This window comes from Lepidochelys olivacea, assembly GCF_965140295.1.
Source record: "Lepidochelys olivacea isolate rLepOli2 genome assembly, chromosome: 1".
NCBI lineage: Eukaryota > Metazoa > Chordata > Testudines > Cheloniidae > Lepidochelys > Lepidochelys olivacea.
This window is the reverse complement of record NC_140411.1, coordinates 17,369,622-17,391,611: the sequence shown is the minus strand read 5'-3', so window position 1 is coordinate 17,391,611 and position 21,990 is coordinate 17,369,622. Positions and strand designations below refer to the sequence as shown.

General features: G+C 49.1%; 2 protein-coding genes across 7 annotated transcripts in view; one reads left to right on the top strand and one right to left on the bottom strand.

The window, feature by feature from the left end:
* Positions 1–12,662, top strand: part of GDPD4 (glycerophosphodiester phosphodiesterase domain containing 4) — an 81,804-nt gene extending 69,142 nt beyond the window's left edge. For 4 of the 6 annotated variants that reach the window (XM_084618001.1, XM_084618004.1, XM_084618002.1 and 1 more), the window contains 5 exons: positions 1,179–1,336; positions 4,173–4,320; positions 6,427–6,509; positions 9,213–9,295; positions 12,083–12,662. In XM_084618001.1, coding sequence (XP_084474127.1) covers positions 1,179–1,336; positions 4,173–4,320; positions 6,427–6,509; positions 9,213–9,295; positions 12,083–12,114 — 504 coding nt within the window. In that variant the 3' untranslated portion in view covers positions 12,115–12,662. Of the gene's footprint in view, positions 1–1,178; positions 1,337–1,447; positions 1,722–2,519; positions 2,880–4,172; positions 4,321–6,426; positions 6,510–9,212; positions 9,296–12,082 lie in introns of those variants that run through there. The other 2 variants (XM_084618003.1, XM_084618005.1) reach the window with 2 other exon arrangements.
* A 6,731-nt stretch (positions 12,663–19,393) lies between these two features.
* The window catches only part of MYO7A (myosin VIIA), a 189,692-nt gene continuing 187,095 nt past the window's right edge, over positions 19,394–21,990 (bottom strand). The window contains exons 50-51 of the mRNA XM_084620894.1: positions 21,702–21,821; positions 19,394–20,165 (exon numbers count right to left, since the gene is read on the bottom strand). Coding sequence (XP_084477020.1) covers positions 20,073–20,165; positions 21,702–21,821 — 213 coding nt within the window. The 3' untranslated portion in view covers positions 19,394–20,072. The remainder of the gene's footprint in view (positions 20,166–21,701; positions 21,822–21,990) is intronic.

Genomic DNA, 21,990 nt, shown 5'->3' with positions numbered 1-21,990 from the left:
GCTAAGCACTTTAATGATATGGTCACAAGCCCTGTTGCCATCACCTGTTGAGACTTATGGCTACAAAGTTTGTGTACACAGGGCCCTGTGCCACCCCTCCCTGTCAATTTGGGATACAAATGCCATAATGAATTAGCTAGCTGTTTACCACAGCTAGCTACTGTTTGGGGTTAGAACTGCCTGTGTGTCATAGGCTGTATAGTGCTAATGGAGATTCTCCATGACCTCATGTGATAAGGGACTGGTTTTTGGGGGTAGGAGGATCCAGGTTCTATCCCTGCTTCTGCCATCTGCAGTTAGGTATGGAAGTGCAAGCTTCCAAGGAGCCAAAGACATATTTCAATAGTTGCTCATCTCATCAGGCTGTATGGGGGCTAAATTCCATAGTTACCCACCTGAGCAGGCTGTGTGGGAGCTAAAGTGCATAGAGAGCTTTGGATGGAGGGTGCTACAGAAGTACTAAGTATTATGACAAATGTAATGTCTGTTAATGATCAATGTCTGAGGCTCCTGGGGGAGGTTAAAATCCCAGTAATGCTCCTGGCCAGATGTGCAGTGCTTTACTTGCAGCAGGGGGATTCAGTTACTTCCTGACACCTGTGGTGATCATCCTCTGAGGTATTGCGTTTGATTTCCCTTATTTTAGCTGGTATAAATACAAATATTGGTGTGTAAAATTATCCCGTGCTTTTAAAAATCCAGATACAGTATCTGACTCCCTGGCCTCCTGTAGCAAGGAGTTCCACAGGCTCCTTCACAGAACAGTCTAAGTCATATCACTGTAGTATTTGACAGGTTTCAGAGTAGCAGCCATGTTAGTCTGTATCCACAAAAAGAAAAGGAGGACTTGTGGCATCTTAGAGACTAAAAAATTTATTTGAGCATAAGCTTTTGTGAGCTACAGCTCACTTCATCAGCTGTAGCTCACGAAAGCTTATGCTCAAATAAATTTGTTAGTCTCTAAGGTGCCACAAGTCCTCCTTTTCTTTTTGTAGTATTTGAGCATGTGTTTTCATTTTATATTTACCCACTGCAAAATCAGATCCTACCTGCATTTCAATGTACCTGGCATGTCACGGAGTGAACCCCTCTTTCCTTGTATTATGGGACTATGTAGAAGACAAGGGACTGTTCAGGAATATCCCTGTTAATTCACTAGCTGCTGTTGTTACTCACAGGTCCTGTGGCTGGACAACACTATGAGGTCCTTTGTTCAGTCTGTAGCTCCCGGGTTTCAGCACACCATGGCCAGTAAGGCCCCAGTTGATGAGCTATTGAGAGACAATGTTGTGAAGCTCAATCTAGTCTATTCTGCAATGTCCAGTGAAGATATCCGGTAGGTAGCTGTATAAGCCTCACATAGGAGGCAAGACACTTCAGTGGAATTGCAAAAAAACCTGCACAAGTAATATGCCAGTTTAGAACATGTGGTTATGTCTCCCTGTAGTGTCTGGCCCGAGTGACTACAACAGCCTGGTACTTACTCCTAACTACAGGAGAAGCTCCATAAAAGTCTCAAGCTCAATCCCGACTGATGAGCATCTGCGTAGGCTACTCCCAGGAGCACTGGAAGCTCCCTAGAAGTGGGGGCCCACCAGCGCCTGGACCGTGGTCCAGCCCCCCGATCGACTCCCCTGCCCCCATTGCCACACCTGCACTCCACCCTGAGGCCCTGCCCCACCCAGCCTGTTCCCTCCAAGGCCCCGCCTCTTGCCCCGCGGCCCCACCCCTGTCACTTTTAAAAATGGAGGGTTATGCCCTCCCATGTTTTTCTTGCCTTAAGGGCGAGTGACATGGGGGAGGGGGTGGAGAGGCGCAAGTGGCGGGTGGGGCCTTGGGGGAAGAAGCAGAGCGGGGGCGGGAAGAGGTGGAGCAAGGGTGGGGGCTCGGGGTGGAGTGGGGGCAGAGCATGGGTAGGGCCACAGGGGGAGGGGTGGAGCACAGGCAGGGTCTCGTGGGGGAGGGGTGGAGTAAGGGGGGCAGGGCCATGGATCCGGGTGCCAGCTGCCTCCCCGCTTCTAGGGAGCTTCCTACACTCCTGCTCCCAGGACGCAAAGGTGGCAGGCCGGCACACCTCCGAAAAGAGGTGACTCACATCTGACATTTGCCAGCCTCTTTGATTTTGGGGAGGATTAGCCTCCCCAAATCTCTTATATGTGCAGACCATGAGCATTTGTATGTATGTGATCATCATCTGGTGCATGTAAGTCCAACCGTCACTGAAGTTGATGTCATAGTTGGTGAATTTTTGCTGAGATCCCAGTGAATCAGTGGTAGTAATGGAAGGAGAAGCCAGGAGTCATGACTCCCTGATTTTTCCATTGATTGCAATAGGTGGTGGATCATCCCCAGAATCAGAGAGTGCTGAATGTTATGAAAATTGACACTCAGCATTAGCAATTCAACTGCTGGCGTCCTTCGATTTTATTTATGTGCAGAGCAAAGCTCCCTCCTGATTATACTAAAGTGTCTTGTTGAATCACAGCTTTGGCACCTAATAGTTTTACCTTCATTTTCAGATCCCAAATCTATTGGACTTTTCCTCTGTACTTCAGAAACCGTGCTGCAGTTGTTCTAACAGTAATTAGATTCACCATGCAGATAACATGTAAAGGGGTGCCTTATTATAGAACAGGAGAAACTAATATATATGGCCTACTTCATTCACGAAATTGTGGATCCTGCAACATTTGGCTTCCACCACAATTTTGATTTTAATTAGCTTACTTTGCATAGTCCACAATTTTGCATGCCTTTTGAGTATGCAGTTAGTACTGCTCCAACATTCAATGCCTGCAAAATGTAAAAGGCTAAAGTGACCGGACTCGATTTCTACAGGAGTAGTTTTAAGACGTTTCGTCTTCTGAATTTTTTATTGTACCAGCCGCTTTTTTTTTAATGACTGTAATTTATTTGCAGCAAAAGGTCTGGTTATCAAAAAATTAGCAGGGCATAACCTAATACTTGAGTGTTTATATTATTCCAGCAATTTTTTTCTTAAACAAATAGATCTACTCTGGCTTTTCCAAATTACCGCTGTTAATAAAGGTCCATTATTACTTTTCTGTGATTTTCCACGTCTTGTCTGCAACTCAGCTGCAAATATTTGAAGGTCATCCCGTGATTCTTATATATATTTATTTTTATTTATATGTGTATATATATATGTAATATAGATACTTATATATAATATCGTTGGCATGGCTGAATAATGAATTGGCAAGTGACCACTGCCCCCTAGTGGATGGTTTATAGGAGACATAACCCTCCAGTACTGGACTACCACTTCTAAAAGTTTACAGTACTTTGAAAATGTAAAATCTCAAATGGAAGGGCTCACATTTCACTCAGTATTTTCTAGAATGGTTCTGTCTCGTGAAAAACTCAGCTCTGCTCTTCTGCTTTTTCTCTGTGGCTGGAATTTCTGCTTTCCCCAAACTGCAAGAGCACTTCAGTTGTCAAAAAAGCAGCAGTTTATTGCTTTGAGTTGGACGGTGCTTCAAACTTTTCTAACAATGCTTGTTCCAAAATTTCAAGCAGAGTTACCAACAGTTTAGTGTTCCACTGTATTGAGTTAAATTGTACAACAAATATTGACACCGACAATATCTATTTAGAACAAGCACCATTTGCTTTAACAATCTAGAAAGAACGGTTTGTTAAGGTTCCATTTAGGAATGATTTATAAAGGGTTAGTAAATGATGAATAGCTGTTATAAGCATGTTGCAAACATGAGAACCAGGTGTTATAGATGCTTATAAGCCCCTCAGTAGAATGCGTTACAGATGGGTGTAAACTGATCTTATAAGTGACCTGTTAGACTTTATCACAATTCATTAACTATTGATTAAAACATCTAATCATTAACTCTTTATAAACTGAACCTTAATACAAAAGTATGACTGAAAGAATCCTGTTTTTACATCATTCTTCAAATGTGACTGTCCCCAGAGGATCAAATGTTCCAGTTTGGCCAATCATAACTGACACCGGTCTTTTCATATAATCAGCTGGTTGGCCAATCTTGGCCCCATCCACTCCGATGCTCTCGAACTCCCAAGGCAATCCTCCTCAAAGGACTCCCAGCACTCCACTGAGACGGCCCAAAGGGAGGCCATTTGCCCTTAAAGTTGCTTTTTGGTTGAGGCAAATGCGTCTTTGTATTTTAAAGGAAATACGCTCAGGCCAACATTACCACCAACCTCTATGTGATCAGTGAGCCCTGGCTCTTCTCCCTGGCCTGGTGCGTCGGAGTGCACTCTGTGACCACCAATGCCGTACACTCCCTGAAGGACATCAACCGACCTCTCTTCCTCATGGTAAGGGGAAAAACCAGCTCTGCTCTCTGGGAGCGAGGGACCCAAAAGACTGTCTTGGGGCTAATGGTCATGGTCAGCTGTGCCTTTTGTGGGACAACTTCATCCCTGCAGTGGGGCAGAGGTGGAGGGGAGACCCCCTCGACCAGACACAAGCTAGGGCAATGTCCTAAGTGGCATCCCTGTTTAAATGGCCCGTGTGGGCCTCAGCAGGAGTCCAGGTTTGCACCAGCCTTGTTCTCCTCTGAACTTGGAACACCTCTGCCCCTTGGGGTGCCATGGTGGCAGTGCATAGGCCCCCCTACACCAGTAGTCCCTGAGGGAAGGGGCGAGGAATCCCCGGCGTGGCTGAAAAACACAGCTGAGTCGAGGCCTGCTAGTGCTGAGAGACTCAGGCCTTGAGAAGAGAGAAAAGAAACCAATTTTAGAGAGCCCCTGGTGAGCTGGGGCTTGCACCTACCTGAGGAGACATCATCCTGCCTACTGAGGGAGGTCTTCTGTCTAGAACAGGGGTGGGCAACCTATGGCACGCGTGCCAAAGGTAGCAGGCAAGCTGATTTTCAGTGGCACTCACACTGCCCGGGTCCTGGCCACCGGTCGGGGTTGGGGTGGGCTCTGTGTTTTAATTTAATTTTAAATGAAGCTTCTTAAACATTGTAAAAACCTTATTTACTTTACATACAACAATAGTTTAGTTGTATATTAAAGATTTCTAGAGAGAGACCACCTAAAAATGTTAAAATGTATGACTGGCACGTGAAACCTTAAATTAGAGTGACTATATGAAGACTCGGCCCTTCTGAAAGGCTGCTGACCCCTGGTCTAGAAGCCCCCGACCACGCTGGTGGTCTAGGCAGAGGGTCACCTCTTGCAGCACCCTAGCTTCTTGCTCATGCATGATCTGGAGGCAGAGGCCCAAGGAAAAGGAGCACTAGAATCACCTTGCTTGGGTGGGAGAAGCTTGGGTTTTCCTCCAGCCACTCCAAGAAGCTGGTCTGACAGGCCCATGGATCTCACCTTATTCATCCAGATCCCTCCGAATGCCCCACGGGGCGAAGAGGGTCTCCTGTACTGTTGGTCCCATCCATAATCTGCCCACCCTGAAGATTCCTGTTTCACAGATAGCCACAGGGCTGCTTTCACGCTCACAAACTGGATATAATCCCAGATAGGCCAAATCTGCAAAGTTTAGACCCAAATTGGGACTTTCCCAATGGTCAGAGGCCTTAGATTTAGGGATTTGGTTGTAGGGATATGGACAAAGTTCTCATCTGGAGCTTCCTGGGATTCATATCCAGTGATTTGGGGTGGGCCTGTTGCAGTGTTCCCCAAACTTTTCAGGGTTGTGCCCCCCCCCCTTACCTGTCTGTGCCGGGCGGATAGTGGGGCCACGGCTTGTGAGGGGCGGTGGGAATGCGGACAGAGGTAAGGGGGCCTAGGCTGGGACCGCAGCTGGGGGTTGGGGCTGGGAGTCAGGCCGGGAACGGAGCTGCAGCCAGAGGCCGAGGCCGGGGTTGGGAGTGGAGCTGCAGCCGGGCCCACGGCCGGGTGTGGAGCTGCAGTGAGGCTGGGGACGGGGCAAAGCGTGGGGCTGGGAGCCTGGGCTGTGGCTGAGGGGGTGGCCTGGGCCCTGCCACCCTCCCCAATGTTCCTCTGTGCCCCCCTAGGGGGCACACCCCACAGTTTGGGGACCTCTTGTCTATTGAGTAGTCAGCAGGCCAGGATTTAGGCACGGGCTGAATGGTGACATCGCAGGTTGTGTTTCGTCTTGGCGCTGGTACAGGCTCTGTCTGTGTCCAGTCGCCTCACTAAAGGATCCCCATACTAGTCATTCCAATTGAGTCCAGGCTCCTCTCTGCTGCCAGGCACATGGCAGGCCCCATCTCTGAGTACGGGGGTGAGCACTAGGCCATCCAGCAGGAGGTAACACCAAGCGAGGTGGCTGCTCCTTTCAAATGTCAACACACTCTATTTAAACATCAGCAGGAAGGTGTCACGCAAGGGTCAGTCAGGCTACTCATCCAAATTGCATACAAAAATCAGATGTTTGCAAGTATTATTTAGACTAAACTCTTGCTGCTGGACATGTTCTCTGTTGTTCTCTTCCAGACTCCAAAGGAGTACAGAATAATGTGGCTTCTCACAGATGCAGTCGCAGCCCTGCTCATCTCACTCATATTTGCTCTGCATTGGTAAATATCCTGCTGCTAAAATCTCTGGGGATGTTGGGGGCCGCAAACCTCTTAGGGATGGTTCAAAAGCGATGATACGAACGGCCTGTCTACACTACAAAGTTAAGTTGACACAAGGCAGCTTACATCGACCTAACTATGTGGTGTACACGCTGCCATGCTCCTCCCATCGCTTTAACTCGCCTGCTACGCCAACATCATAAAACTATCTTGACGAGAGGCGTTATGCTTCGGGTGACGTAGTTGAGCAACGCCCTGTCAGTGTAGACGTCGGCCTCCAGGAGGGATCCCACAATGCCAACCATGACCACTCTGGTCCCTGTTTTGAACTCCTCTGTCCTGCAGCCAGGTACACAGGTGAACACCCCTCCCCTGTTAAAGCCCCAGGAAGTTTTGAAATTGCTCTTCCTGTTTGCGCCGGTGGACAACTCAAACAGCAGCTGCCCCGCTGAGCAAGCCGGCTCCATGCAGCAAAGGCGCTCCTGCCTGGAGTACCTGGGAGGTGGTGGATCTCCTGGGTCTCTGGGGAGAGGAGGTTGTGCAGGCCCAGCTCCACTCCAGCCTCGGGAATTTGCTTGGGGCATGGAGGAGCAGGACTATGATAAGGACGCGTAAAAATCAAAGAGCTGCGGCTGGCATAGCAATGCAAGGGAAGCAAATAGTTGCTCTGGTGCGGATCCACAGATGTGCAGCTTTTACAAGGACGGGGCTGGGATCAGGGTGGTATTATATGGGTGTGAGGCTGGTGGGGAGAGCAGTCAGGGTGGGGATCTGGGAGCTTAGCCTCAGGCTGTGGGAAAAGATAGTACGATTTTAAGGAAGGATGAAAAGAAACCGAATTAAAACTTTCTCTGGACAAGTGAAAACAGATACCACTGGCATTCACTTTTTCATAGAGATGTAAACTGTGCAGGGTTAAATTACTGATGGAGGATGGGAAATTGATACAATTTTTGTACACCTACTGTAGATTATTCATTCAAGAAAAGAGATTTACTTCTCCTGAGGAAGATTTTTGTGTTAAAACAAAACCTAGTTTTCAAGGCATCTTTACTTTAGTAAATTTCTGGACCGCCCTACACTCCCTGCCCCTGGCCCCCATTCCATGTGTCTTCTAGGGCTGCAGCAGCACCAAAGGCACTCCACCCTTGTGGGAGATTAAACACGACAGCCACGCACACACCCAGCTGTGAGAGCCTCAATGTGCTTGTGACGTCCCTATTCCTTCCCCTTTAAAGATACTTTCCCCTGCATGTATGAAGTTTCCCTCAGCATTACATAGGGGTATGTTTGCCGGGGTGTGGAATAAAAATCTACTTATGGAAACAGAATTTATTTTTATTATTCTCCATCACGGAGAATAGTAATAGGTGCATGTGCATTGCAAGGTTCATAGCACGGTGCAAACAAACAATGCCAGGCTCAGCACGCTATGGCTACACGTATTACTTTGGCTCCATGTTAAAATGCTCCTTCAAGATCTCCCTCAGAAGAATAGCTCCCCTGTCCCCCTGTCCCTCTCCTCCTAGAGTTCTGTGTTCATAACGCACAGCACAATACTGAAGAGCAGTGCGGGATCCATGCTTTCTGACAGAGATGGCTGGCTCGCAGGTTACCAGAGCAGTTGAAATGTGGCTGGAAACCTACAAGGATGCCCAAGGAATGATGGGATTGAGAAACCTGCATCGTGGGATGCTGAACTTGCCCCTATGAGGCATTGCAAACCCTTCCCAAAGCACCGTGTGGCCAGTTGCACAGTGGGATAGCTACCCATGGTGCACTGCTCCGTGTCGATGCAAGAGCTGCTACTGTGGCTGTGCTCCCCTGACACAAGGAGCATCGTGTGGCCATGCAACAGCGGCTTAATTACAGCAGTGGCTGTACATCGCCAGAGCTCAACTCAACTTTGTAGTGTAGACATAGCCTAATTCTGCCTGGTTGCCATGCAGGGGAGTGAACTAGCTGACCTGTCCAATCCAAACAGGCCTTTAATTAGCAGTGTCTCGTCCTTTTCACCCAGTAGCCTGGCTTTCCCCTTCACATTTCTTAACCCAGCTCTTCCTTTTCATGCCAATGCCAAACTGCTTGGCCCCTTCACTGGGACCATGCGTCCCTATCACGTTGGTGAGTGAATGGCTCCTGTCTCACCTCCATCCCCCATCCCAGCCTCCAGCTGTTCCTCCTCCTTCCCCCTTTCTTGTCTGCTGTCCAGCTCAGCTTGTCACATTGCCTGAATGTCGATTGTAAGCTCTGCAGGGCAGGGGCTGTGCTTTTGCTCATTTCCTGGGACACCTCACACACTTCCAGGTGTTCAGCTGACAGCAGTAATGAATAGATCTCTGCAGCTGGCAGCTGGAGGGACCCTCAAAGCCCTGCTAACATTCAGTCGGCGTTTAACAGCCCGGGACAGTCTTGGACTTAGGCTTCTAAGTCACCTAGGCGCTTTTGAAAAATGTGACCTTATTTGTATCGTGTTAGCACCCCGTGGACTCAATCATAGATTGGGCCCCTGTTGTGCTAGGTGCTGTACAAATGCAGAACAAATCCAAGAACCAACAGCTGGGCACATCAGCGACGCAGGGGTGGCACACAAGGAAATCCTGAGACAATACCGGGGAGCATGAGCCACAGTGGGCTCAGTGCACCAGCTGCCTGACCTAGTGTTCAAGCTCATTGCTTCACTGCTGCTTGAACTCTTTCCAGGTGGAGAGAGAAGGGCTTCTCCTGTTGTTCAGATGACAGCGGCGTAGTGCTCGAGAATGGTACATACAACAAATTCCGAACAGGTGAGTCCCACGCTCGTGGGGGTTGTGGCTCCAGCACTCTGTACCGAGTCCAGCATGGAACCTGGCTTGGGGCTTGTCTAGATGAAAGATTAGTGCCTGGCCAGCTGGGGTGTAAATCTACAGCACCCTAGCCTGCTGCATGCTGACTGTCCACATGTACTCTGCTGCCACTCGCTAAACACTCCCATTGACCTCCTCCCGTTTCAAAGCAGAGTAGATCAAAGCACACTAGGGACCGTTGTGAATGGGGCAGTGAACAGCAGGCTAGTGCGCTGTGGATTTAGTGCCCAGCAAGCTGGGGGTATAACTATTCTCTAGACAAGCCCTTACGCTCTTCGTTCACTTACACCTTAACACTGGCCATGCCCATGGTTACAAAGCACTACAACGGTCTATGGCAACGGCTCAAATAGAAATAAGTCACCAGGACCACATGGCATTCACCCAAGAGGTATGAAGGAACTCAAATGTGAAATTGCAGGACTACTAACTGTAGTCTGTAACCTGTCATTTAAATCAGCTTCTGTACGAAGTGACTGGAGGATAGCTAATGTGACACCAATTTTTAAAAAGGGCCTCAGAGGTGATCCTGGCAATTACAGGCCAGTAAGCCTGACTTCAGTACCAGGCAAATTGGTTGAAACTATAGTAAAGAACAATATTATCAGACATATAGATTAATATAATTTGTTGGAGAAGAGCCAAAATGGTTTTTGTAAAGGGAAATCATGCCTCACCAATCTACTAGAATTCTTTGAGGGAGTCAACAAACATGTGGACGAGGGGGATCCAGTGGATATAGTGTACTTAGATTTTTCAGAAAGCCTTTGACAAGGTCCCTCACCAAAGGCTCTTAAGCAAAGTAAGCTGTCATGGGATAAGAGGGAAGGTCCTCCCATGGACTGATAACTGGTTAAAAGATAGGAAACAAAAAGTAGGTATAAATTGTCAGTTTTCAGAATGGAGAGAGGTAAATAGTGGTGTTCCCCAGGGGTCTGTACGGGGCCCAGTCCTATTCAACGTATTCATAAATGATCTGGAAAAAGGGGTAAACAGTGAGGTGGCAAAATTTGCAGATGATACAAAACTACACAAGATATTTAAGTCCCAGGCAGGCTGCGAAGAGCTACAAAAGGATCTCACAACTGGGTGACTGGGCAACACAATGGCAGATGAAATTCAGTGTTGATAAATGCAAAGTAATTCACATTGGAAAACATAATTCCAACTATACAGATAAAATGATGGGGTTTAAATTAGCTGTCACCACTCAAGAAAGGGATCTTGGAGTCATTGTGGGTAGTTCTCTGAAAACTTCCACTCAATGTGCAGCGGCAGTAAAAAGAAAAGTGAACAGAATGTTGGGAATCATTAAGAAAGGGATACTGCGTGCAGATGTGGTCACTCCATCTCAAAAACGATATATTGGAATTGGAAAGGGTTCAGAAAAGGGAAACAACAATGATTAGGGGTATGGAACAGCTTCCATATGAGGAGCAATTAACAGGACTGGGACTTTTCAGCTTGGAAAAGAGACGACGACTAAGGGGGGACATGATAGAGGTCTGTAAAATCATGACTGGTGTGAGAAAGTAGATAAGGAAGTGTTGTTTACTCCTTCTCATAACACAAGAACTAGGGGGTCACCAAATGAAATTAATAGGCAGCAGGTTTAAAACAAACAAAAGGAAGTATTTCTTCACACAACGCACAGTCAACCTGTGGAACTCTTTGCCAGAGGATGTTGTGAAAGCCAAGCCTATAACAGGGTTCAAAAAAGAACTAGATAAGTTCATGGAAGATAGGTCGATCTATGGCTATCAGCCAGGATGGACAGAGATGGTGTCCCTAGTCTCTGTTTGCCAGAAGCTGGGAATGAGCGACAGGGAATGGATCACTTGATGATTACCTGTTCCGTTCATTCCCTGTGGGGCAGCTGGCATTGGCCACTGTCGGAAGACAGGCCACTGGGCTAGGTAGACCTTTGATCTTACCCAATATGGCCGCTCTTATGTTCTCAAAACACAGCCTCTTACATTGTCCATGAGCGCTATAGAGTACCCTAATATTTTGCAACCTCTTTAGTCTGCTCCATAATTTTGCCTGGGGCACAGATTTACAGTGTAACTGGGTTGGTGGTTCAACGAGAACAGAGCTCAGGAGGTACAGTCATGTTGGACTTAGGTATTCTGTATAAAGCACACACTGATAATACAACATTAAGGCCATGACTGTCAATGCCTAGGAGTCAGGAAATGGGAAAAGTTTTGGTTAGCTCATCCACACTGCACATACTGTACTCTACTAGTTAGAGGTGCATCTAATTGTATACACCAAAAAGCACCTGATTCAACGCTCATTTACACCGATTTTACTGCACGGTAAGTCCTGTGATTTTGATGGTGTTACATCAGTGAAAGCCTGAAGTTAACTGAGAGCTGCGCTAACATTACAGCTCGGTGAAACATTCACAGCTGAATGCCCCAGACTGCCGGGAGCTTGGGATGGGAGAAATTGAGAATTGTAAGGTCTTTGCCAAACCGGCAAACCTCTGACACCTCAAACTAGCAGGGGCTTTTGCAGCCTCATTTGTCTTTTGAGCCCTCAAATGAAAACAAAATGGCGAGGGCTTGAAAACCTGGGTACACGACGTGACTAAAATAATCCCCTGGGACACTCAGAAGAAAACATTGAGTTGTTTTCAATGCCCACTGCTGATTGACCTGGGATGCCACCCACACATGTCCGTGGGCAGTTTCTGTGGTTCAACAAGTCTCCTCTTTCCAGAGCTCAATGATCTGCCAACTGTCGTGGCCTGAGAGAGCAAGGCCAGTGGTGTGGTGCTGAGGTCCCACCTGGCATCTGGAGAACAGCCCGTCCCAGGCTGGGGAGGAGCTATGGCACCATACAGACACTAACTTGGGATCAACCTGGAGAAGCCAGGTGCTGCTGTGCCGTTAGCCGGAGGCCTGTTGGTCAGAGCACTGCTTGTACATGACAATGGCGGTGGAGTCTGGATGAGCCTGAAGGGCCTTTGATCCCATGCAGAGGGCAGTGAGCCTCTGGAACTCAGTTTGATGGCTATGAAGTACCCTTCCCTTCAGAAATGCCTAAGACTCTTTCCGTATGCCTCTCCCCAGTGGGAGGCCCCAGGGCCTGCTTGGGATGGTGGCTGGCTGTAGCGGCCGGCTGTTGACAGATACAAGGCAGGACCCTCCCAGCAGAACTGAGTCTGTCTCTGTGCGATCGCTGGCCTTTAACACTGGGAGAGTCACCTGGAAACACGCCTTTTAATAAGTGGATTTAAAGCTGCTATTGGTTTAAGTATTTTTGTATGGAGGAAATAAAACCCACCTGCGGAGAGAGAGTCTGTCCGGCTCAGTGAGTTCACCGGGAAGGGAGGGTGGGGGGCCCAGTGTGTCGAAAAGAGCATGTTGTGCCCCCCTTCTCAGCAGTGAGGGAGGCCTGGATACAAGGGTACCACAGCATGAGGGATGAGGGGAGCCAGATACCCCCTGGCCTCCTGTGTGCCATCAGGGGGTGATGGTGGAATAATGGGCCTGACCCAAAGTCCACTGGAGCCAATGGGCCTCTTGCCGGTGATCTCATGAGGCTCTGGCTCAGCCCAGCCACAGAACATGGCTCCACTAGGCCTTCTCTGCTGCAGAGCTGGGAGCCAGGAGGGCGGGGTCCCAGCAGTGGCTATGGAAAGGCTCAGCTGCCACTTGGCTGCGCGCACACTCCCCAGGACTCAGCCCGGGGAAAGGGAGCAGCACAGAGTGCAAACCTACAGCCCGCAGCCGGACACCCCGTTACACGTAACAAAGAGAACCGGGTGTGTCAATCCCCTAGGCAGCTTACATTGGGAGGCTGGCCTGCAAGGCACAGTAACTGCTGCACACGAACCGTCTGTTCCGTTGACGGCATTGTACACACAGTAGCTGGCGCTTGCTTGCTTTCCTTCCTTCACTGAGGCTCAGTCCCCCCACGAGCTGCCCGTGTTGCACCAGAGGGGCTGGACTTCGTCCCTGCGAGGAGACTTTTCTTTGCTCCTGGACAAACACACAGGCTTTATGGTGCATTTGAAAAAAAATAGACTATTGAAATACTATGATCAGCGTGGGTGTTGGTAAGACAAGGAGTTTCTCCAGGTAGTCAATAGCCCAGAGCCTGGGCTGCATACAGCATGTGTGTCTGCCCCATCCAGCCTCGGCACATCCATGTATGGCTGCCCTATGCCATGCCGGTGGGGCTTTAACATCCTCTCTATGCTGCTGCTGGGAGGGGGCAGAGCGAAGATCTTGTGAGGGCTGGTGAAGGGTTTGCCAGGTCATAGAGTCCTGTATTTCTCACAGACAAGGTAGAGCACAGACAGGGGTGCCCATGGATGGTGCATGACCCTCCTGCCCTGCCCCTTGTGTCCGAGACCCCTGAAGCCTCCACCCCCACAGCTGGAGCCCTGCCCCCTGAGCAGCAGGAGGTGTCCCAGCCCGTCCGCCCCATCTGCCGGCCAGCCCACCGCAGTCGCTCTGGCCAACCCAGCCACCCAGGCTGATGGCTGGCCCAAGCCCCAGGCCGCCGGCTGGAGCTGAGGCCCCACTGGCTTCAGGGGAGCGAGGGCGGGGCCTCAGGGCAGAGCATGAGGTGAACCATGGCTTGGGTTAGGGGAGGCTTACTTCCCTTGGCCTATGCTACCTGTGGTCCATGGGGGTGGTGTAAGGGGCTAGCCCATGCCAAGGTGCATCACCCCTGCTGTGGTGGGGGGGTTTGAGAGCTGGGGAGTTGGTTTCCTTGGCCTCAGGAGAGAGGCCAAGAAAGGTAGGTCGGGTAGCTGATTGTAGGTTTACTGCAGTGGGGCCCACTCCATAGCACTGGCCTTCGCTTTAATGGGGTCTGCTGTAGGGGAATACCTGCTTCTCTGGCTCTCCTCTTTAGAAGGCATTTTATAACTGTGCCCCACCTCACCTTTTTAAAATCCAGATTGCTGATAGCACATGATGGGAGTCGCTAAATGCAGCTTTTCAATAATCTGACGAACCATGTGCACATTTCCCAGGTTTAGACCATAACCGTGCATTTGAACATATGCTGATGCATGCTGTAAACTGTAATTGCTATTTGAAATAAACTTTAGCTCACACAGTCTGGTGCTGTTGCACTCGAATTCAGCAGGTGTTCCACATACACGCCTCAGATTGGGAGGAAAACATGGCGATACTTTATGGGCCCAACCTTGTGCTCCATAGGCAATCCCTGAATAGCTGCATGTTTCTGCTAAATAAAACTGCCAGCACTGAGAGAGTCAATATTATTATTGCTATTTTAGCATCAGTCATTAGGTTTCAGAGCCAATGCTCCGTTGAGCTGAATGGAGGAGGGTGCTGCACTATAGGTTCAGGCCTGGCTAACTGCACAGGGGAAATTTTTTCTTTGCCTCCTTAAGAACTATTTTTTTAAAAAAAAACCCAAACTATCAGTATCTACAGAACCAGATGGGGGCCAAAGGCCCTGCACTATGGCATACAAGTACATACCAGCTCAGTTTTCGGGCAGGCAGGAGATTGGTAATGGTGCTGGTTTTTCCCTTAGCCCTTCTGCTGTAAATGATGCCCAGAAGCCAAGGGGGTAAGTGTTGGATTTATTTTTATAGCAATCATCATTCGCCCCATCGTCACAGCTCTTTTATTTTCGCAGAGCAAGGCCCAACGAGACTGTTAAGCTCATGGATGGTAGGTTGACCTCCTGCTCAGCACAGGCCGTAGAGATTCACGCTGTAGTGCGGCCTGCGTCAAGCCCACAACCCGGGGCTGAGCTAGCGCATAGCATTTAGAAAGCCAGCCAAGCATGACTTAAATGCCAGGCTCTAGCAGATCCACCACAGCCCTTTGTAATCTGTTCCACGGTTAATCATCCTCTGGGATGCTGGAAGCCCATGTGCCAGTGTAACACTGACAGATTCCGGTTGTCGGGATCGAACCTGCGACCTCTGGAGCTTAGTGCATGAGCCTCTACCGCACGAGCTAAAAGACAACTTTTATCTCTCTCTGCTCAGTGCCACTAGATGGGACAGCACACCACACCCAGAATGGTGTGTGGGTTACACCAGCTCATGCCAAGGCCCCTAGGCCTCACTGACCAATGCATAGCTGGAAACCAGTCTGGCTTACCTGTGTGTTAGCGTTGTTAGAATAGATGTTATGTTGCTAAGAATGTGATTAGTATTGAGACTTGATGAAGTGATCGTAGGATGCTGCACGCCTTGGTCTCACTTAGAACGTCTGCAGTCCATGGTGCAAAGTGACGCAGAGAGTTTGCATTGTAAACCTCTGTAACCGTGTAACTCACCAAACAGGAAATAAGCATTACCGGTAATTAGCGTAAAGTATTGGTCCTGCACGCACGACGTCCCATTGCAACCAACCGAGCCATTGTGAAACGTCAGAGGACAAAGACTTTGGTGATTGCCGCCCCTTGCCCCCCCACCCCCTTACACACACACACACACACACACACACATTCCATCAGTTTGAACTGTGGGGAAGGGAATTAAAAAGGCCTCATAATAAGGAACTGGGTCCACATGCTGCTTCGGTGCTGAGGGATGGGGGGGCAAAGATTTTTAAGCATTTTACAACAGCATCTATTACCTTCTGAAACCTAAGAAAGACTGTAACTCATTTGTGTGTATATGTTTACCTGCTTTAACTGTGTACATAATTAATTAACTCAGAAAAAGAAATGAGCGTTACTTATTATAGGCTGTTGTGAAGGCCAAAACTCTAACAGGGTTCAAAAAAGAACTAGATAAATTCAAGGCAGCTAGGTCCATCAATGGCTATTAGCCAGGATGGGCAGGGATGCCATCCCCCTATGCCCTGGCTGTCCTTAGCCTCTGATTGCCAGATGCTGGGAGTGGATGAATCACTCGATAATTGACTTGTTCTGTTCACTCCCTCTGAAGCAGCTGGCACTGGCCACTGTTGGAAGACAGGATACTGGCCTAGATGGACCATTGGTCTGATACAATATGGCCATTCTTAAGTTGTCTTTGGTGAGAGTTTTGGGGTGCCACTGACCTGAGATAAGTGACTGGTCCTATGGGACTGGGAGTACCCTGAATAGTGTTTGGTGTAAGGGACCATCTATCACAAAGGCAGCCTTACCTTGTGGGGAGAGAGAACCCGGAGTGCCCAAGGGGCCTGTTCGTGACTCCATGCTAAGGCTGTTGAGGAGTTCACACTTGTTACTTGGTTGGTGAACTCTTAAGTATAGAACTCACAACCAATTGGGGGCTAGTGTCGTGACAGTCTGCCCGAAGGTGGCACCCATGTTTTTGAGCCCCCTCCAGACAGCTTGATAACCTCAGTGTTAAAAATTTGCACCGTATGTCTAGCCTGAATGCGTCTAGTGTTAGCGTCCAGCCGCTGGAGCTTGTTTCGGCTTTGTTTGGTAGACTGACGAGCTCCCTACTCTCAGTTCTCTCTGTGTATGTACTTACAGACCATGAACAAGTCACCGCATAGCCATCTCTTCAACGAACGGAACTGCAAAGAGCCTCTCACAAGTCCTTCTATTCTTATTTTTTTTATTAGCGTATTTCACACAGACGTAAGTTTTCATGTTACATTGCGTGTGTGAATATAAACAAACAGCCACTAATACACGCAAGGTATGACACAGACCCACACACACACAAACCCCAAAGGGACTTCTGAAACTGAAACACACGCTCAGGCTAATAGCTGCATGTTTGGGGTGAGCGCCAGGCTGCTGCTTGCATGACCCGCACTGTGTTGAATGAGTTGAGGTGGCACAACCGTGGTAGCCTTGAAACCAGTGATCGTCTTTTACGGAGTACAAACGGAGCAAGAGTAATGAATGGCTGGGGCCTACTGCAGCCTGCAGAGCCAGGCAACGGGAAGGGCAAAATAACAGGGGGCTCACAAGAGTGCAATACGAACCATTGCCGCTAGGGGTGTAGCGGAAAAGGGCCACGAAAGATTGATTTGGGTGACCTAGCAGGCTGAGTTCTGACCCCCATATTGGTCGTACTCCAGGGAAACGCCACTGACATCAGTGAATCGCCCCTATTTACACAGGCGGAAAGTGGTTCAGAACCAGGCCAAAGTTGCATCCTCTGCCTTCAGATGTCTATGTGCAGCCCCTCATGCATGTCAAATGCAGGAACAGTGGAACAACAGGGCCCAGTGTCACTGTTTTACGTATGGTCCTTGTTTAGGAGATAATGATGAAGTTAATTTGTGCACTGCTGTGTGCGAAGTCCAGTGATGGACAGTAAGACAGTGCAAATGTCGTACCCGTGTTCTCGAGTGCTGAGCGAGGCAGAGAGCGGTGGGGAAGAGGGAAAGGTCAGAGGAAGACAGTTGAGTGTTGGGACGAGCAGTGTGAGAATGCAACACCGATTGTTCTGGATTGGGCTCGTATGAGGCAAATCAAAGGTGTTGAGCCAACTAAGCACATTTTTGCTGAGACCCACCCAGTGTTAGTGACACTAGAATCAAAACTCAACCTCAGCCGATTCTTATAGGCCCAGCTGCTGTCACAGCCCCTTGAGATCATGCCTTTCAAGCGCTGGTTGCTGGGAACCAACCATACAACACGACTTAAATTTCATTCACAGCATCAGCCACATCCTCCCTTTAGTCGGCTACACACAACTCCCTGTTTGATGCCATGACACCCAAGTCTGGGCTACTGTCCTTTCAGAGCTGCGTGCCCAGGCTTGTCGATGCTGTGCCTAGTGGCGGAGCTGACTGACAGGTGGCGGCTTTGGGTTGCTAACCAAGGGCATGATCCAAAGCCCACTGAAGTTGATGGAAAGGCTCCCACATGAATGATCTGTTCGATTGAGCCGTGGAAGCTACGGGCAGAAAAGATCAGTTGTGCCACTAACTGTTCTAGTCACCGATGCAGGAGACGCCCTCTTTGACTCAGAGTTCAGGGCAGAATTTTGGTCCAAACCACCTTGTTGAGCAGTGGCGTGGCCCTTGCTGCTATGTATGTTCTAGGGCCCAGTACAGCGAGCCTGGGTGGTTTAGCTGTGTTCATATCACAGCAGTGTAAGGCCTCCTAAAAACACACAGTGACTGTCTACTCTCAGCTGAAACGCAGTGATGCTAGGAGACGCAGCGGAGAGCGAATGCTGGGATCATCTGTCAGGCTGAGGTGGGCATAGCCTGTGATCTCAGGGGCGAGGCACTGAACACAGGAGCTGGCATCCTCCTAAGTTTCTCTGCTTTTCAGTAGCGTTCTCCTGCTAGCCCCCAATTAATGAACTTTGCATCAGGAACTAGGCCTATGTTTATAGCCAGGTCTAATTATTCAACCTTCCTTTGCCACAATGGGTCAGAGCTAAAGTTAAAAATCAGAGGTGGGGCCGAGCCACAAAGTTCAGCTCCTAGGGGGCTGGCCGGGGCCAAAGTTTTAGGTTAGTCTACTGCAGAGATGGGAGACAGTCCCAGAATTTGGAAGCTTCCCATCCCCATCAGAGCATCCCACCTGAAGCAAACCAGGAAATGCAGAGGGTAAATAGTAAGCAGCAACGTGACACAGAACAAATACTTGTTACAGCCTAGCAGACAGCAGTGGAGGTGCAGAGGACGATGGGAGGTTTGTCTGCAGACACGGTTTATTTTTCTTATACACGGGCTCTGCTTTCCCTCTGGATGTCCTGCTATTGTTATAAAGTGGCTGTGGAACAAATCCATTCTGCAGCGTTTCACACAGCACAGAATGGCCTAGCCAACATTGTCCACCTCTCAGGACCTAAAGCCACAGTCAGGCTTCCAGCTAAGAGCCTGATCCTGCAAGGTGCATTCTGCGGGCGGAGGGGGCAGGGTCAGCTGTCTTTAGCAGCCTAGTTTCCATGCTGCCAAGTAGGGATTTAATGCTGAACTTTAGGCCACCCCTAATTAGAACCGAGTGACCTCTGAACACTCAGTCTCATCCTTTTGACAATGGGGCACTGGGTGTGTGAGCGGTTCTGTTGGGGGAAGCCTTTGGAGCTGTGTGGGGCCTTCCCCAGAGCCAGCCTCCCAGAAACCGTCGTTCTCTTTAAAAAATAAATAAATACAAGAATAAGAAACGAAACCTTTAAATATCTCCAACATTGTGCGCCCGTCTCCCATCATCGCTTTGCTGTGGTACAGGCTGTTCAATTAGGATTAAGAAGAAACAAACCAACCACTATTTTAAATGCACTTTTTCCCTCGGCTTTTTTTAGAACAAATGGATTTCTTTTTGTTCTGTTGTAATGTCAAGATACCTCCAGTAGAGTAGATGGGATTTCTCTTCTCAATGAAGCAGGGTTAGGTGACTGATCTGCAAATCTTAGATGCCCAGAACTTCTCCAAAGCCCTTAACGGCACCCTGACCACCTTCCCCTTTTTAAAAATGACACTCACAACTTTTTCCTACAATCCTTTGCAAACTGCAGTCATTTGGTTTGATAGTAAACATCCCGCTGGAGTTTCTCTGTTGATCAGTCACTGTCTGTCACCTAGAAAGCTTAGAAGTTTAAAACAGGGCTTACTAGGGAGGAGGGGGGAATTGGAAGTCAGCATCACAGATAGTCATCCTCACTGGAAGGGGAAATGGGACTCGAGCCCTCAAGGTCAGAGTCGGATGAGCTTTCTGATGGGGTCCGGATCATCTTCCACATCTGGGCAGAAAAGGTTCGGCCCCAGCTGCAGGGGTATCCCACAGGCCTCAGCTGGTGAATTAGCTCCATGGCCACCTGCCAGTGGCTTCTTTCAGTTCACTTGCTGCTGCCCTTTGCACTCCTCTGTTTGCTCATGGCTGTTAACATCTGACTGATGTACGAGGTCAAGAGGTCATCCATCTTGTAGCCCTGGTAGGAAGTTATGAGAGATCAGACACATCACCCAGACAGCATAACTGCTGGTCGCCGGATCACGTCCCTTGAATGCCTTTGGTATGAACTATTACCAGGCTCGTCAGCGACCCACCTCCGCGTCCCTACCACCACAACCTTGAACCTTGCCTGGTAGAGGCCTCGCCCTTTGACAAGAACCAGGGGACAGTCAGTCAATGAAAAGATGGCAAGTTCAAAATCAATACAAGGAAATACTTTTTCACACGCGCATAATTGGACTGTGGAAAACTCTGCCACAGGAAGTTGTTGTGGCCAGGTTCAAAAAGGGTTTTGATTATTATATGGATATCAAGAATCTCCAGAGTAATTATAATTAATGGTGATAAATATTGGAAGGGATATAAACCTCATGCTTCAGTGCTTAAGCTAATCTCTACCTATTAGAGATCAGGGTCAGACCTCATGTGCAAGCAGATTACCCCATGTCAGTTTACAGTGGGGTTCTTCCATCTTCCTGTGTAGCAGCTGGTGCTGGCTATGGCCAGAGACAAGATACTGAACTAGATGGAGCTCGGGTCTGATCCAGTCTGGCAATTCCTCTGCTCCGATGGGGGCAGAGAGCTAAAAACCAGACTGTGATGCTCTCCCGTCACCCAAAGCAAGCCATGACAGAGTATCACTGACTCTGGTTCACTATGGGATGGTGGGCAGAGAAGCTTGGTACTGGATTTAAGACCTGAACTAAGTCTAGAGCATGCTAGTCAGTTCCAGAGTGCACAGCACCAGATTGCTACGGTGGTGATGCTGCCTGTTCGGCTTGCTATAAAGCACCTGGTGACTAACCTGGCTGAACATTCAGAGCCCTCACCCACAGACAAGGGCCGTCAGTCGGGGTAACAGGCTAAGCCATTACTACTGCCCTGGGCAAAGCTGAAATGGACTCTATGTGCCAGTCCTCTGCTGGTGTAAATCGGTGCAGCTCCCCTGACACCAGCAGAGGGTTTGGCCCTTGTGAGTACGTAGCACAGCTTATGGCCTCTGTTCCTGCCCTCACAGCCAGGGAGTGAATAAATGAATTTATCCTGCGCACTTGGCCACCTCGCTTGCCTTCTTCCCATCCATCCATCTCCACAGGATTTAGTCCAACATCCCAGGCCTTTGAGCGGCTTCAAACAGCTGCAGTTTCCTTTTCAATCAGCCGGCTCCAGAAACCTGCCCCTCCCCCTCCAAAATGCAGAATTACTTCCAACACTGCCCCTGCCTGAAGCCCGATTTAGTCCCGCACCAGTAACAGCTGTGCTAGACCCAGTGATGTCTTAGCCGTAGCTTGCAGGGAAGCAGGGACATATTTAGTGAGCTCACTAATTCTCTGCCGCACACTGCTGTTCTTCCATTTCAAAGCCCGTTGGCCCAGACGCTCGGACACAGGCAATGTGACACGAAAAGAGGATTTGAACCCAGGGTGCGGCTTTGGAGGTTCAGCCTTCAGTTAGATCCCCCCTCTTGCTCTCTGTGCTCAGCGACTGAGCGAGAGCCCTGAACTCTCCTTACCAGTGACGTTTCACAGAGCAGTTTGCTTCCCCGCACCAGGTTGCCAATGGTGATGTGAAAGTACGTGTTGCCGCTGCTCCAGTTGGAGATCTTGGTGAAGGGGTGAGTCGTGAGAATATCCTAAGAGGTGCAGAAGGACAGTCAGATACTTTGAACATATGCTGAATCCCCAGCGGCTAACCCCTCATTTCCCTCTGGGCTTCCCACCCCAACAAACCAAATGCATTTCCTGAGGTGACATGGTCCCACCAGAAACGGAGAGGGGGAGAGATCAGTGGGGGTTCTTGCC